Raw genomic sequence first — 18,107 nt, 5'->3', positions numbered from 1 at the left:
CTCTCATACACACCCAGAGATGTAAGGGAAGGGTATTTCCAGGCCACCTGGGAACTGGCAGAAGAAGAGAGTAGCCGCCTCCTCCACATATAAGGGCTAGGTACTCTTGTCAGCCTCTCAGAGAGAATTAAAAATAGGTCTTAATGGTTGGTATTTGCTTTTTTTTCCTGTAGGCTGAAAATTCCTGCTCCTGAAGCTACCTTCAGATGGGATCGCACTGCTTTGTTCTCCTACAGTAACAAAACTCGCCTACCCTCTTTCCTCACTTCAGCGGAGTACCTTATGGCCAACACAAATACCCTATGGGCTGTAGGGAGCATCAGATGCTCAACACTGGCACAGCTCCTTGGCTGGCCAACCAACGTTAGCTGCCTTCCCTTCCCACTTCTGAAATAGAGTTTGGAGCTGTAGGATTCAAACATTCAGTCCACTGCAGCTAAATGAGGGTCAGAAGGGGAAGAAGAAGTTGGCTGCTTTCTCCCAGCTGTTCAGCACTTCTGTTGGAGGAGAGCTTGTGACGCCACCCCTTCTGCCATTAAACTAAAAACCTGCACTAGCCAGTCAGATGATGCTCCCCTGCTGCTGGGAGACAGGAGTAAAGCTCCCTATGTAGGTTGCTGAAGACAAAGTTGGATTTCTCATGTTTATCTGCTGGGAGAAGGGCATGTTACTCACTGACTGCCCTGGCATCTTGAGATGGTGGGGAACACGGATACTTTAAGCAGATCTCACCTGGACAAGTTCTCCTGCGTGATTACCGAAGGTGGGGGACTAACACTGTCAGTACCTCCAGGACAGAAACTTTTAGTGATCCAAGTAACCTTTAGTTCCACCACTTGTACCTGAAAAATGAAGCAGAGAGGAAGGGGAAGGAGAATGTCACTTTTTCCAGGAACTTTACTGAATCAGGTTCCAAAGCCTATGGATTTTCAACACGGAAAATGGTTTTCGCTTCTAGATGGCTGGACCTAGCCCCTGGATTTTTAAGAAAAACAGCCGTGGGTGGCTTCTAATTGTGCTTCCGCACTAGGTAAGAGTTAATTGCATTTATCATGCTCCTGTAGTGCTCAAAATACAACAACTAACATCTCAGGGGGTTCCAGTTCTTCCAGGAAGATTGTCCCCGTTCCCATAGTAAGTAGCCATGTATCTGCTCACTAACCTCTTCCACCACCACTCTGAACTTGCTCTTTGTGCTCAGGACGGGCTTCACACCTGAAAGCCACTGCACACTGGAGAAGACTTTTGAGGGACCAATGAGGACTTGCCCAGGATAAAAGCCATATGAGTCATCAAAGAAAAGGCCCTGAAAGAAAAAGGCAGCATAAGGGAACTGTGTGTCAGAGAGCAGCTGATGCCTCAAAACATTCTGTTGTCATGACATGGGATTTCTGCATTTCTCTTCCCTCGTTCTTGATCACTACAGATATCTGTAAGCGAAGAGACCTGTCTGCAAGTTCCCTTGCTTCTATGCATCATTCCTTTGCTGAAGTCATCACATCAGTTTCTATAGCAACACAGTGAATATCACACATACATAAACAAGGGATTTCAATTTAGTGGGGAAGAGGCAGAGGTACACACAAAAAACAATTATCTTGATTTCATGCAATGTTCTTAGTAACAAACAGTGTGGTCTAAGCACTGGGGTGGGCAACAGGAACCCCAGATTTCTTACACCTGCTCTCACAGGGACATTAGTGGCTTCTGGCAAATCACTGCTTCCCCTGTTGCAAAATGGGAGTAATATTGCACATGTACCTGAAGGCCCAGTTAGGCGGATTTACTTAATATTCATAGGGTTTTTTTGTAAATAAAGCACTAGGAACTGTACCTTCTGGGACAACCTCTGTTCATGACAATTGGGGTGACGCCAAGCATGGCTCAGGGGTTTTAGACAGTAATTTGATTCATGTGATCGAATTTTTGTACTGATCATCATATAAAATCTTGTAATTTCTCAAGGGTACGTAAGATTAGTGCTGTAGGATATAAATCATAAGTGCCAAGAATACATATAGGAGTATTGAGCACTAACTTAACGGTAGTGAGAAAGAACAAAAGGAGAGACGTTTTCAAAAGTGACCTGTGATTCTAGGTGCCTCAGCTGGACATAGGCCTCTGAAATTCAGAGGCCTAATTCTGAGGAAGTACAAAAAGCCACGCTCCGGAAATCCTGCCCCTTTAAAGGCATCTCACATTGGGCACCCAAAATCACCAGTCACCTCTGAAAAATGTAGGCCATGATATAGTAAAGAGGCTGAACTTATTCTGCATTCAGAATCTGGGATCAGATGTTTGAGATATTGGACAGCAATTAGATTGAGACTCTCCTCAGTCCGTGGAGGATGAAGTCCCTTAGGAAAAGATACCACATTAAAAACTGACACGCCACTTGGTCTTCAGCAGAGACATCACATTCTTTAAGGAATGTGGCAGCAGGTTACTAGGATTTTGCTTAACTCTAGGATGCCGGCAGAATTTCCATAGGATAAGGCCAACTGTATCAACAAAATAAAGAGCCTTTACATTGTAGACAATTCCGACAGCCATACCCATCAATAAAGAAACTTTAGAACAGTATCCAGTAACGTCTTGCTGACAGGGTCTAAGAGGAAAAGCAAATTACTGCACAGATTCTGAAGGTTTAAATCTATCGCACAGTGGATTTTGTGGTCTCAGCCTGATTATTAGTAGACAACTCTCCAGAGCGCAGAGTCTGGGACAATTCAGCAAGAATAGCAGTGTCCACTAAAATAGCAAAAAAGTGATGCAGGTCAGGATTAGAGAGGGATACCAACAATTTCATTTAAAAAAATTAATTTAGAAACATTCTGGTTTCTGACAGAGCACCCCTAAAATGGCAGGCTTTTTCGTTATTCCATCAAACATTTTTAGAAGGGTTCTTTCATCCTCTGTTGATGTTAATTAGGGTCTTCTCAAGCAGGGTGACTACAGTGAGGATCAGTGAAACCAACTGTACTTTGTGTAAGACACTTGAAAAGGTACTTTGTCCACTAGCTTCTTTCAGTTAGTGATCTCATGTGCTACTTGTAACACTAACAAGTACAACTACTACTAGATGGTAATATACTTTTAAATTGGTGCCCTGCTACAGTGCTCCCTCCATGTGGCGGCGGCGGGGGGGAATCTAGCAAAATATTTTCAGCAACTTGGTATTTAAACTGTAGGGCTAATACAAGTTATTGAGGCAAAGCCACATTTTCTTCCTGCAGAAACTTATATTAAAAAAAAGACCAGTTCTGGGCTGATTCTAAAAAAAATTCTCCAGAGGACCAGAAACTTACTGAGTCACTGACATGAGGGCAAACATCGTAGAGCTTTGCTCCATCTTCTGTGCTCATAGAACACCTGGAAAAACAAAAGACAAGAGTTGGGAGACAGACCATGCAACGGTGAGGTCAGCCACCTCAACAGCACCACCTATAGCTATCATCTGGGCATCTCTGCCATTGCAGGGGCCTCAGGCATTGGTGGCATCTTGGTTTTTCCCATCCTCTCCACAGTTTAGAATGTTTAACTCAAGTCCCTGAGTTTAACATAAAGGTACTGGGTGAAAATTAATGACTTGTGTTATACAGAAGGTCAGACTAGATTATTTAAAGGTCCCTTTCTGGATTTAAACTCTATGAAACACCTGTCTGTGTTTGCAGCACACTGCTGGTCCTTTCCATGGTAAAGTGAGTCCCCCTGGTTTTAGATAAGAGCTGGGTAAACATTACTCCGCTTTAAAAAGCATAACTGAGCACATGAAATGTATGAGGGAAGTGGGCTGTTGAGTGGAAGTCTTGCCTACTAGTAACCTGAACACTCATAACTCACAGCTGTTTCAGAGCAGTGCTAGAACCCAAGCTCTGGAAAGCTAATGAACGGTTTGGGCATACCTCTTCTCTGAAATGAGAAAAAGATTACATAATTTGTAATATCTCCAGCATGATTCGCTTTTCCTCTGAAAAAGAGGCTCAAAATTGGTGCTGTGGGGTTCCCTATTTATTGTCTCTCAAAGATTCAATGTCAAAATGTGCTCAGTTTAAAAAGAGTTTTTGTCTAACTACAAGCTCCGCAAACCTTTTCTGGACTATGTTCTGGATCATATACCTGTCAGGGATTAGCTTTGCTTCGTCTAAGGGATAACAGAGCTGCCAGCTATCCAATATATACTTTTACACCTCTTCTTGCCCAAAATGTGTTATCACCTGTGGTTAAAATAATGTGAGCACAAGACCTGCTGTCACCAGAATAATGGCTGCATGAGTTAGATGCCACGCATGGTTATAGTACTTTTAAAAGAGACTATGGTTACCACGCCCAAAGGTAAAGGGGCTGTTCTGTTTCAGAAAAGTACCTGGCTCCATTGGAGAGCTTCAGGATGACTTGGTTCTTTAAGTCATAGACTTTCCCTAGCCAACAGTCAAAGGCTATGTAGTCGCCGTACATAAATGGCTAAGGAAAAAAAACAACAACTGTAAAATACAACCTAATTCCTTGAAATATCATGTAAACACACAATGCAAACTGCCCAGCGATCTCTTCTACTCAAAACGGCCCAGGACTGAAACAGCAAGGCTGCTGCAAGTTGGAATGGAGATATACTGTAGAAGTGCATGCTTTGCATGCAAAAAGTGACCCGATCGATACCTGCATTCTCTAGGTAATGGAAACAGCTTGGTCTCTTTCCTGACTTTCTCTTAGACCGTAAAGCAGAGAAAAACGGTCTTACTCTATCTGTAAATTGCTTTGCACATTATTTATAAAGGTGGACTGGCCAGAGCTGTGCAAAGGAAACCTTGTGTAGCACCTGCATACATGGGGTAAAGCGGTGCAGAGTATGACCAGTTTCAACTTCGTGGGCACATTATTCCAACCAGAGAAGAGATGCTCATGTCCTTTTGCAGGAAAACCTCCCTGTAGCTGCCACCCACAAATGCGTATTTCTGCAGAATGGTTGCAACATTCCTCATTACTTTAGAAAGGCTTCACACGACAGCCATTTATATAGGGGTGGGGAAAGGAGGGAAAGATGCTTGTTTCAAGTCTATTTTCTCAACTCAATGAAGGAAATGAACAGGGAAAATTTTCGCCTTCAATTTATTGTCTTGCAATCACCCACCCACTCAAAACCAGGTCTGCAGGGAAAACCAGGTATGACTCAGTCTCCTTCAGCTGGACCAATAATAAATAAATAATAATAATTTGCTCTTTTAAATATTTCTGAAACCTGTTGATATAGTAACTATGTGTTGCAGCTCAGGACTGTACCGTTGTCATGGGACTGCCAGGGTCAGGTGATCACATCAGCTAATCACAACGCAGAAGCGTCTCAGACCATTCAATACTGACAGTCTTCTCAGTTTAACGGGATCTAGCAGTACGATCAGAAACACAAGAGGGAGGGGTTGGATGCTACACCTTCCTCCAGCAGTAAGGACATTTCTGGTAGATTTAGAATAAAGCCAAGTCACAGCTAGACAACAAAACACTGAAGTGTCCAACTTGCGAGGGGCACTGCTTGCCTCCAGTACACCACCATCCCTGTGAGGTACCAACCCCCTAGTTCCCCTGGGAGGAGAGGGGAAGGACTGTGGCTGCATTCTCACCCAGATATGCTGTAGGTCTTTGCTGTTGACAGGATAGAGGATACAGTTGGTTCCTACCAGCTTCACAGCACACTCTATATTTACATCGATTACAGTCCCGCACTGGCTGTCCTGCAAATACAAAGAGAGAGGGGGTGGGGAGAAAGGGTCGGTAACCAGGGAAAATTCTCAAGTTGTATGTCAACTGCATGCAGGTGAAAGGTGCAGAACTGACAACCCTGGAGGGTGAAACCCTCTATTTTTCCTCAGAGCAGACAGCACTGGCAGAAGCAGCGCAAACTTCCCTCAATAACCCTGTTCTGGAGGGATCACCGCACACAAATTTAAAGCAGTCTGAAGTCAAGGATTGGGAAGGTTAAAAAACCCTTCTTCCCAGTTATAATTTTAACTGGCTGTTGCTGCAGCAACTTATGAATTCCTGCCTCTGCTTGCATAAGGAAACAGCTAGTTCAGTTGGTGAAGTAAAACGGTTGCTGCTTGTTCATCAGTTTAGCATTTGGGTCCCCTGTACCTTGGCTCCCAGATACATGGTGTACTGTTATTGTCATGCTCAAGGTAACAATTCACTGCAGCTCAAAAGGGTTCTCCCCCACAGGTAAAGCTCCAAACGGGGCAGAGCGTGAGTGCCAGACGCCAAGAGGCTATAAAATAGTTTGTTGTCTTTTTATTCAGTTTCCTATTCAACACATTTTATATATTTATCTTCACCTACCGCTGGCAGCCAGCGCAATAGATAATCTGGCACCGTTCACTGGGCCAAACGTATTAAGTCACAAGATTTCAAGCCAAATAACTTACTTGTTGGTCCAATCAAAAAACATTATCTACCCTCGCTCACTTTTTAGTGGGGACCAATGATCAAATCTTCAGTTAAAAACAAGCTAAGCTCTAGATGTGAACCTTTAGAAAGGGTTCTGCAATAACATGTACACATTTCACAAACACACGCATTTCACATATGTATGGTTTAGCCCTCCAAGGAAGAGAAGCGAACCCAAACATTCTGTCAAACTCAGCAGCTACTCTGCCCTCCTGACACAATCAATAGTTTTATATGTTAATGATCACAGTCCATTACAAAACATGACTAAGGGATGGCGTGGAGAATGCATTGCTCTCATTGGCTTCAGTAGCTGTCCTTATCGCACACATCAAGGCCTACTATTAATGGAAACAAGAGAATGCATACTTTGAAGAGCTGACATCGTGCACGTACTGAATGAGCTAACTCATTCCACAAACATTCTGTCCTTTCTCACAGATTTATTTACTCAAGCCCTGCATCTAGAGCCACATGCAGTTTCTAAAAATCCACGGTTTTTGGTGCTCAATTCATTCTGCCAGGTCTCAGGCATAGCCAGTCATAGGAAGGACCTCCTTTACAGATACAGACGGGGACTGTCCAGGATAAATATTTGAATAGATTGCTCAGCAAGCGAACCAGAGCTGTCTGGATTCTCTTCCATCCCTCACTAGGCAGAATACAGGGCTTGAGGCAGTGAGATGCAGGGAGAGAAATCATTTATCTGTTCTCCTCCAGGCAGCCAAGAAGAGGGGGATCAAGGGAGGGAAGCTCATGTGTATTGGCAACAGCATATCTTTGCTCTTCTCCCTAGCATAACGGTGCCAGCGTTACTCAGTAATGTACGTAGGAGACAGCATAAGAAGTGCTACACAGGCAGAGACCAAGGCAGGAGTGCTGTGCTTTGCACACCTGCTTCACAAACTACAGCTACTCCTTCACATTAGTGGCTGCGTTGGGAGATCATCTCGCAGACACACCACTGATTGTGCAGAAACTAGGATACATACTTCACAGGCTCTGTAGTGTGACTGGACTAGCACAGCTCTCCAACAAAAAACCCTGACTACCACAGACAGCGAAACCGTGCTGTCAACAATTGCATTCAAAGACTTAAGCATAGTTTTGCCAGAGCCGTGCTCAACGTTTTTCCAAGACAGCTGCTGCTAGCTTAGTTCAAGCCACAGGACAAACAAGGCCTGGACAGCAAGTCTCATCTTTGGGAACTCAACTGAAGTGGCTCATTATTTTGCATCTGACTACTTGCCTCTGCTCTTCTCCAGAATGATCTTAGATTTGATAAACCCCACGATATTGTTCCTTATCATTTAATACTTTTGTTTCTAGTTTTTACTTAGTAATTCCAGGTACAAGAACCAGAAAATGTTGGTTTAGGATGACCATTTCAGAATTTCACTCATCTCAGAAGACATGATTTTTGTGCACCAGACAGTGAGTACCAGGAAAGTTCTAGGAGCCAACAAAGTATTATGTTCTAGAGGCTGCAATTTCTACCAAATGGTCACGGGGTCCCTCTCCCCTGTCCTTCATTTCTAATGGAAAATGCACAATAGTACACTATCTTATCAATAGGTGACACAGAAATGCCTTCACTGTACTTGATGAATAACATTTATCCATTAACCACCAAAAAATGATGAAGTCATAAGTAGTTCAGAGAATTCTCTGCTAGTTTAGTCTGTCTCATACCATGCCCATTTCCCACTCACTGACCAAAGCTTTCCAAGGCACATCACATTAAAATACTGAACTGGAAAGGCAGCCTTGTGGTATACAGCAGGGACTCTGCATTACACAGCAAGTCTGCCAGTGTCTGGCTTTGTGCCTTGGTCCCCTGACTCCGCCCTCTGCCTTTTTCCAGGGGTCTTATGACTAACACTGCTATTGAAAGAACAGAGGATCAGCAGATGAAGTGTGGAGATTGCTTAGCAGCAGCCCTGTGCTGAGCTGAGTGTGTTATAGAGGTAGGCTCAACCTTACCGCTGTGCCGAGCTGAGCGTGTTATAGAGGTAGGCTCAACCTTATCGCTGTGCTGAGATGAGGCAAAAAGCTGCTGCTGCTTTGGATGCAGAGAGATTACAGAAACAAGTGTTTTCAAAACAAGACGTTCAATTTTCTCTTGATATTTTCAATTGAGATTTCTCCATATATAATTCCAGCCAAGGACAAGGCAGGAGGTTCCACCAGATTCCCACTGTATTACACCTACCTACTCCAGTTTTCCATTCCCCTCTTCCCAAGCACCTCTCTGGCGGAGACTCCTTTCGGAGTCAGTGATGGTTCCTGGGTCAGTGAGCAGGAAGCTCCTGTTAACCCAAAGTGAAGCATTCCCCCATAGCGCTCCCAGTCCACGCTAACCTAGGATATGAGAGACCAAGTCTCCAACCGGACAAGCTCCCTTGCTTTAGCAGGTAAGAGACTTTAAGGTCACTCACTTTGGAACCTTTGTATTCCGTCATCTACAGATCTTGTTTTAAATCACTATGTGGCTCAGTTCAGCTTGTCCCTCCCCTTGGACAGGTGCTCAGAAGCAGGGCTGTAAGTGGCTGTACTGGAGAGGGAGTGACTTTGGGAGAACACCCAGGGGTTACACCCCAGGAAACCCCATCTGTGGCACCCTTCCTCAATGCCTCCCCTCCATTTATTTGGATGTTCTTAACTTACTTTACCATGAGACTGACATTATCCGATTAAAATATGACCCCACTGGTGCAACCACTGTTTTATATTTCCAGCAAATATTGTACAAAGGTTGTCAAGTGAGGTGTCTATGATAAGGTTATGATTTGGTGGTGGTGATTATGTTATCTGTACACATATAACTTCAAATACAAAAATGATACAAGTATTGGCTCTATACTTGGATTTCAAATGTTTGTTCCTGGGGTAAAACCCACAAGGTAGCAAGCCAGGACATCTTGGAGGAACTATTCAAATGGAGTGGTCCAGCAAAAGAACATTTAACTGACAATGGATCATGGGAGATGTCCATCTACATTTATGGAATTTCCTGCTGTGACGAGGCAAAATGCATGGACATGAGACTTGCCCATATGACTCCAAATTCCATCTTGTTGCTGTAATTTTCCACCGTAAGAACAATGAGAAGCCCTCCACATGGCAAAAGCTATAAACAGCCCTGGAAACACCTCAATTTTGTCTTCAATTCTGCTTCTTACCTCTGGAGGAACTTTGCTACAAACTGAAGCTCTGAACAAAGGACTGTATGACCCATCCAAGCTGTGGATGTACTCCAGAAATATGACTTAAGCCGGCAGTTTATTCCATCACTGCTACAAGCCTGAACCAAGAACTTTGCCATTGCTGTATGTAATTGATTCCTCTAACCAATTTCAACTCTCACCTTTTTTTTTATTTTGATGAATAAAACTTTAGATTTTAGATACTAAAGGATTGGCACCAGCATGATTCTTGGGTAAGGGCTAAGTTATTTATTGACCTAGGTGTGTGGCTGGTCCCTTGGGATCAGAAGAGCCTATTATCTGATGAGACTGGTTGTAAAGAACCACTCGTCTCTGAATCAGTTTTTTTGGTGGTGATACAAGAACTCAAATGCCTGAGGAAACGGCCTTTATGTTTTCTTGTTAGCCAGTGTGCTGAAACAGGACTTTACTTTTGTGGCTGGTTTGGTATCTCTTATAAAAAAAATAAACACCAGTTTTGGGTTGTGTTTGCCCTATTTCTCAGCAGTTTGTCCTGAATTTGGCATCTTCGGTTCTGATCCACTAAGGCACAGTTACAGAGACACTAATCCTTGAGGAACAGAACCTGCTGACTAAGTTTTTCTGCTGATTCATTCCATCAGCTTAGAATGGGGCTGAGTGACTCATTTTCAAAGTGAGACCAAGCCAGCATGTGTCTCGTGCAATAATACAGGGCTTTAACTATAGATTTCCCCCAAGCCTCCACACGGTCAGCCTCAGTAAGGTGGTACTGTGCCCTGTTCTATTCTATTATATTCCAGATAAACGGGAAGCTCACAGGAAGATGGAGAAATCAAGATTTCATAGTTCCTTTCTAAAAATCAATTTCTCATGAGCCAGTGATGAATGGATGAAACTGGAAATCCAGCACTGTGCTCTTTAGCACAAGATCAATCACAGTTTAATTGAGTCCTGAGCGCTAGATGAGTCAAGCACCCTTTGTTGCAATGAACACATTCCTGTGTGCCCATTGTTGTCCCCACAGCACATATCATACCGGAGAAATGCCCAAGTTTGCGATGGGGAAGTCTCTCCCTCGTCCAATTCACTGTCCCATCCAAAACAAAGCTGTAAGAAAGGCTAGGAAGAGAAGAAAATGGCTTGCGTTGGTTGTATTTTTTGTCTTTTTTAAAGCACACCATGCCATCAATGAAAAATTAATACCAGCCATATATTGGAAAGGGTCAAGTGACAGCAGGTACTTAAATGCTCAGGATCTACACCAGAAGTGACAGTGTGCAAGATAGCAGTTTTGGCATAGTAAGGCATCACACAATAGCACACACATGAAGTAAGTGAGACAGCCTATTATCCTCAGCTCATTCAGGAAGGAAAGTGTGACAAGACAGAAAACGCGTGTTTACATTTGCCAAGGGGGCAGGGGGAGACAAAATACCAGGAGAGACAAATCACTTCAAGCTTCTAGGAAGATAGTGTTTAAAAAAGGAAATGGATGGTAAACAAAAGGAAGACTTGTCAGTGAGTGTCCCTCAGACTGAAAATGACATGCAACAGTGCCCATTTACTGCCAGGGGCTGGAATGTGGCCTTAATCACCCCCTATCACACATACAGGTCTTACTGCCTGGGATAAAGTTAGTGGCCAGCTGTCTGTCTCACCACACCACCAGTGGGTCTGACATTGGAGGGGAAGTTGAGAGAAAATACACGTCAGAATAAGTAGGGCAGGAGTTAGCAACTGCAAAAGACTGCCAGGCTAGCTAAATTCCTTAAGAGATCATATGGCTCATTTGAGGACGGATATTGAACATCCTTGATAATCTCTCACGCAATCAAATTCACACATCTCCGACTGAGTGCTAATGCTGTAATATTCTACAACATGGCAACTAGGACTTAAAACAACATCAGGTAAGAGAAAAGCTTGTGGTCTGTTGTTTAAGCACCAGCTCCATTCTGCTGAACTGGCTCTGCTGGACACTTTAGCTAGGTCTTGCCTCAATAGTCCAGGGAGGCCTGGGTACAACACTAGGGGGGCGGGGCAAGCTAAATCGGTCTAAGTTACGCAATAGCGTAGCTGAAGTTGACATACTCAGAGCTACTTACTGCAGTGTCTTCACTGCGGTAGGTCGGCTGTTGATGCTCTCCCGTTGACTCCGCCTATGCTTCTTGCTCCGGTGGAGTACTGGAGTGGATGGGAGAGCGCTTGGCAGTCAATTTATCGTGTCTTCACTATACACGATAAATAGACCCCCACTGGAACGATCACTCCAGAGATCAGTGTAGACATGCACGGAGTTTTCATACCTGTTTTCTGGGGTCAGATGGACAGCGCGCACTCACTGGGGATCTATTTTGAAAGATCTCTCAACAGACACTTCTTCCCATTGAGGAAGTTATGCTAACTGCACCACAGAACTCTGCATTTCCATTGCAACTGCTACATCAGACCTTTGGAAATTTTACTTCCAATGGATAATGGTCATGAAAGAGCTTTATGGTAATATGTCTCCAACACTGACCCTGCTAGTCTTGTAAAAAGGTACCAGGCACAGGATGAATTTTAATTTGGCTAGGCTCAGCTGCAGTACCTAGAGAGGTGATTCAGCCAGTATGTAGAACTACTGTACGGGCTTAAACGTCATAATGAAACAAGTCTCCCTTTGCAAAACAGCAAGAGTGTTGCATGTGATGGACAAGACTTGAGTTAAGTCCGGGGGTGGGGGGGGGGAGGACACCTCTGAGATGGCTTGGGAATTCTGTGCCTAGAATGTGAAAAGGCAGGATATCTACTGGTTTCAAAGCAAGAAATGCAACAGTATGTGCAGATGAGACAGCTAGAAAAATGGGAGCGCCTATGGTACAAACCCCACACAGTGTGGGATTCCCACTTCACCTTTACTATCCCCCACTCACAAAAACAAACACTCAACTTTTGAAGTGCAGGCACCAGAAGCGAGAGTCATAAACCTTACCCTCAACATGGTATTGGAAGCTGATTTTGCTCCAATGCTGTGTCAGCTCCTATGGCACAGTCTCCGATTAATGCTTCGGCACACACCAAGGTGGGTGTAAAGGTAAAGTGTTGAGCAAATTGCTGCTTCCAAAGAGTATTCTGCACCACCTCCACCGCTGCCCCATGGGCAAGTGTAAAAGAGTCCCACTTAAATATCACGCATGAAGGCAAACAAACTGAATATTGACAAAACGTACAAATGCTTATATACAAATGCTAGAAGTCTAAATACTAAGATGGGTGAACTAGAGTGCCTGGCACTAAATGAGGAAATTGATATAATAGGCATCAGGAAACTTGGTGGAATGAGGATAATCAATGAGATACGGTAATACCAGGGTACAAAATACACAGGAATGACAGACTAGGTCGTACTGGTGGGGGAGTGGCACCGTATGTGAAAGAAAGCCTAAAGTCAAAGAACAAAATCTTAAATGAATCAAACTTTACCACAGAATCTCTATGGATAGAAATTCCATGCTTGAATAATAAGACTTTAGGAGTAGGAACAGACTACTGACCACATGAAGGACAGTGACTGTGAAATGCTCAAGAAGATTAAAGAGCTTACGAAGGCAGAAAATGCAATAATGGAGGATTTCAACTATCCTCATATTGACTGAGTATGTGTTACCTCAGGACGGAATGCAGAGATAAAATTTCTAGACACATTAAATGACTGCTTCTTGGAACAGCTTGCCCTGCAACCCACAATGGGAGAGTAATTCTTGATTTAATCCTAAATGAAGCACAGGACTGAGTCCAAGATTTGCACAGAGCTGAAATGCTTGGTAAATAGTGACCATCCCGTAATTAAATTTAACATCCATGTAGGGGGAAAAATGGCAGAGAAACTCATCATGGTTGCATTTAACTTAAAAAAGGGGAACCACATAAAAAAAAAAGAGGAAGCAAGTTAAATGGAAATTTAAAGAAACAATCACAAGGGTGAAATGCCTGCATGTGGCATGGATACTATTTAAAAATACCATAAACAGAGGCTCAAACTAAATGTACACCCTCAAATTAAAAAAACAAATAGTAAGTGGACCAAATACCACTATGGCTAAACAGCAGAGTAAAAGAGGTGGCTAGAAGTAAAAAGGCATCCATTAAAATTGGAGGCCAAATCCTAGTGATTTGCAAGTCAAGTGTAAAACTATAATATGGCAGACCAAGAAAGAACCTGAAGAGCAACTAGCCAAGCACACAAAAACTGAGAGCAACCTTTTTATCAAGTAAAGCAGAAGCAGGATACCTGCCAAACAGTCAGAGGGGCAGCTTGATGATCAAGGTGCTAAGAGAGCACTCGAGGAAGACCAGGCTGTTGTGGAGAAGCTAAATGATTTCTTTGCATTGTGTTGACTGCAGAGGTTATGGGGGAAGATCCCCACACCTGAGCCATACTTTTTAGGTGACAAATCTGAGGAACTGTCCCAGGCTGAGGCATCAATAGAGATGGTTTTGGAACAAAGTGATAAAGCAATCAGTAATAAGTCTCCAGGACCAGATGGTCTTCAGCCTAGGGTTCTGAAAGAACTCCAATATAAAATGGCAGAACTATTAACTGTGGTATGTAACCTATTGCTTAAATTAGCCTCAGTACAGATGACTAGAGGGTAGCTAATATAACGCTAATATAAGCGCTAGGCAAGCACTAGTAGACCTGGCCTGGAACTGTTCATTTTAGGAAAGACACGACTAAGGAGGGTTTTGATAGAGGTCTATCAAATCACAAATGGTGTGGAGAAAGTGAATAAAGAAGCATTAATTTACCCCTTTACATAACACAAGAAGTAAAGGCTCACACAATGAGATTAACAGCCAATAGGTTTAAAACAAACAAAAGTAAATATTTCTTCACACAATGCACAGTCACCCTGTGGAACTTGTTGCCAAGGGATGTTGTGAAGACCAAGAGTATAACTGGATTCAAAAAATAATTAGATAAGTTCATGACGAATAGGTCTGTCATAGACTATTAGGCAAGATGATACAACTCCATGCCCTAGGTGTCCCTAGATCTCCAACTGCCAGAGGCTGGGACTGGATGACAGAGGATGGATCACTTGATAAATTGCCCTGTTCTGTTCATGCCCTTTGAAGCCATTGCCAGAGACAGGATACTGGGCATGCTGGATCTTTGGTCTTATCCAGTATGGCCGTTCTTATGGTCTATGTGGGATGCTTCACCATTATGTGTACAGGGTCACTCATCCTTTACATTTAAAGCTCAGAGGATAGGCAAGCTTTCTGTTTAATCATGTGAGATTATCAGCCTCACCTGCTCAAGAGAACTCCATCTCTTTCAGTTATGCACTATGATCCACACCACATTTCTAACCATAGTTTGCTATCGAAGGATAACACTATCTGTTAATACTCTAAAAAAATGAAGCTGCTGGATACTTTCTAAGTGTGTTTGACTTCAATGTAGGTGTCTTAGCCCACCTTAGATATCCATGCAGCAGTATCATGATCTATTAAAAGCAGCACTTACATTTGAGCTCATGTGTCTGACCACATCCCGAGGGACAACCGAGCGATCCTCAAGCTTCAGCTAGGAGAAGAGGGGGAAAAAAAAGAGAGACCAGGTTTAGTGACCTCAGACAACATTTGGTGAAAAACTAGGACAAAGTAAGTGAAATAGTCCATTTAGCTGTTAATACTTCCTCTGCTGAAATGCCCTATGTTCCAGAAGCATGCTCACAAAGTGCTTTTATAGACACTGGATTAACCCTCACAGCACCTTTCAAGGAAGGCATTATACCCATTTTGTAGCTCTGAAACAACAATTACATGACCTGTCCATAGTTTTGATGCAAATCAATTATGCTGCAACGCCAGGAATAGGACACACATCTTGACAAAGTTCCTGGCTCTCTCAATCCACATTTCACTATCCTATGGTGGAGAGTGGGGTGTGGTGATACAGGTGAAAGTAAATCACATAGGGCAGTTCCCCTTTGTCCTGCACTATTCATCTAACCAGTCAAGTATCACACACAATACCCCAAAACTCTGTGGTAATCCCATTTAGCCAAGAGCGTCTTGTGCAGCTCTTGGAAAGCCAAATCTTAACTAGATAGGGATGTGATTTGTGTTACTGTGCTTCCCCATTGCAGCAAACGCTCCCCTTAAAACCAGTCAAGTGCAGAGATTCTCTAGCCCTGCAGAAAAAAATGTTAAGAAGTCATCTACAATATATGAGACATTGTTTATGCCCTCTGTTTCACTCAGCAGTCCCGTCATCCAGGCCAGATAACATTCTTGTATCAGAACACGGCATTAAAAGCAGAAGCTAAGATTGGTTCATATATTACCTTTCAGATTCCAGGCTTCTCAAAGCACTTTATAGTAATGAGTTAGAAATTAGCTCCAAAGCAACTGTGGCAGCAAACGGAGTAGTCGAAGAACCATTATATGCTCAACAATAGCTCACACACAGCCTTGGGCATGAGAACTCACTGAACTGAGCCAGGGAGGGGATGAGGCAACGTGGTTTGGTGGACTATACGTAGTAGTGAGGCAGATACTTCTGAATTCTAACCCCAGTTCTGCCAATGATCTAATGCAGCCTTAGATCGATCACAATCTCAGTTAAACATGGGAATACCAATGTAGTTTCCAGAGGTGTTGTGAAGGCACATTAACTATTGTCCGTACAGCATTTTCATCCCTGAAAGTGTGTTAAATACCATTATGGCCATTTTGAACAAATGTTCTGGGATCTACAAGAATTGAGGATAGAACCACTGATTGGCAGGTTACTCTCAAGACAAACTTAACACTGCATCATCTATCAAACCATTGGAAAAAACTTGCCAAGGGTTCCAAGCATCAGAGGGGTCGCCATCTCAGTCTGTATGCACAATAACAAAGAGGAGTCCGGTGGCACTTTAAAGTCTAACAGATGTATTTGGGCATAAGCTTTCGTGGAGATGTGGGGTTTTTTACCCACAAAAGCTTATGCCCAAATAAATCAGTTAGTCTTTAATGGTCTGCCAGGGGCTCCTCATTGTTTTTGCAAAGGGTTGTTGTGGATTGTCCTTCACTGATGACTTTAAAATCAAGATTGGATGTTTTTCAAAAATATATGCTCTAGAAATTATTTTGGGATGTTCTATGACTTAAATTATACAGGAGGTCAGAGGAACGGTCCCTTTTGACCTTGGAAGCTATGATCCACTTTTCCCCAATCAATCTCTATCTCAAAATTCAATATTGCTTCATCTGCATTTGGTAGAAATCCAAGTTGTAGCCTGTGGCTTGGATTAGCGATTTAGTCAAAAACTTGTAATCTAAGAGTAAGAGCTGGAACCAAACATCCTAGTATGTACTGTCATATTTTACTGAAAACCCATAAAGTAACACACAATTAACCATACTGAGTTGAATGGTTAAAACAGGACTGGTAGTCAGAACATTACCACTGTATATCTTTGAACATATTAATTTCTTATGCCTCCATCTCCTCCCTGCAACTCTCAGGAGTATTGAGGGTTAAGTTTTTATAAAGCTGTAGAAATTCTTCAATGAAAAGGTACTGTATGTACATAGTTATTTTAACAATAAACCACGGGTAATTACAGTGTTTACATTCCAATAAATACTCAACCATAAACTGCACTCTGATATTCTAAAGAATTAACTTATTCTGTTTTTCAAAGTGTACCATTTACTTATATTTTAACATGCATTAGAGTAATTTAATTGCAATGATACTGGTGTTGAAAAACACAACATAAATTAAACATTACTTACTAAATCACACTACTCTGTTATTAAATATAGTGTCTGGTAGATCCCTAATTGTGACCGGATGTTATGTCAAGCAAGAGTGATCGAACTTAAACGTTTAATAAATTTATTACAAGAAGTTGCAAACGAATATTGGTCCCAGCCTGCTCCTAACAGTTTACACACACAAATTCAAGAATGAAGTGGCCTGAATATACATCCTTCCTGGGAGTTTTCTTCACTGTTAAAAACAGCCTCACCTTCAGATCCTTCTTAAAATACAATGCACTAGAGTTGCTCTCTGCAGCTCATCTCTGCCCCCGATTCTAAAACTCTCTGCCCTAAGCAAAGCTCAACTATTTTATAATTTTCTAGTGCAGCCAATAAGATGAACCTGGTTTGGTTGCCAGGATGAGTGAGCAAAGCAGTGCTACATCTACATGCAGGATTCCAACACCTGACATCCTATCACAATATTTAGAAAATCTGTCATTACACGGAAAGCTGCCAAATCCCAGATAAGGCCAAAATAAATAATAATAATAATAAAAGATTAAAAATAGGATGCCTTTTCGTGAATCCCTGATATTCAACTCACTCAAATTCTCTCTCTTTAGGGTGACCAGACAGCAAATGTGAAAAATTGTGATGGGGGTGGGGGGTAATAGGAGCCTATATAAGAAAAAGACCCCAAAATTGGGTCTGTCCCTATAAAATTGGGACATC

The 18,107-nt window shown here is 42.6% G+C and overlaps 1 protein-coding gene across 3 annotated transcripts in view; it reads right to left on the bottom strand.

Moving 5' to 3' along the window:
- The window catches only part of UBE2O (ubiquitin conjugating enzyme E2 O), an 89,611-nt gene that overhangs the window by 23,349 nt on the left and 48,155 nt on the right, over positions 1-18,107 (bottom strand). For 2 of the 3 annotated variants that reach the window (XM_030534186.1, XM_030534184.1), the window contains exons 2-7: positions 15,142-15,201; positions 5,619-5,729; positions 4,367-4,464; positions 3,309-3,372; positions 1,163-1,306; positions 733-842 (exon numbers count right to left, since the gene is read on the bottom strand). In XM_030534186.1, coding sequence (XP_030390046.1) covers positions 733-842; positions 1,163-1,306; positions 3,309-3,372; positions 4,367-4,464; positions 5,619-5,729; positions 15,142-15,153 — 539 coding nt within the window. In that variant the 5' untranslated portion in view covers positions 15,154-15,201. Of the gene's footprint in view, positions 1-732; positions 843-1,162; positions 1,307-3,308; positions 3,373-4,366; positions 4,465-5,280; positions 5,384-5,618; positions 5,730-15,141; positions 15,202-18,107 lie in introns of those variants that run through there. The other variant, XM_030534185.1, reaches the window with a different exon arrangement.

The sequence above is a fragment of the Gopherus evgoodei genome, chromosome 15 (assembly GCF_007399415.2).
Source record: "Gopherus evgoodei ecotype Sinaloan lineage chromosome 15, rGopEvg1_v1.p, whole genome shotgun sequence".
Taxonomy (NCBI): Eukaryota; Metazoa; Chordata; order Testudines; family Testudinidae; genus Gopherus; species Gopherus evgoodei.
This window is presented reverse-complemented; position numbering and strand designations above follow the sequence as displayed.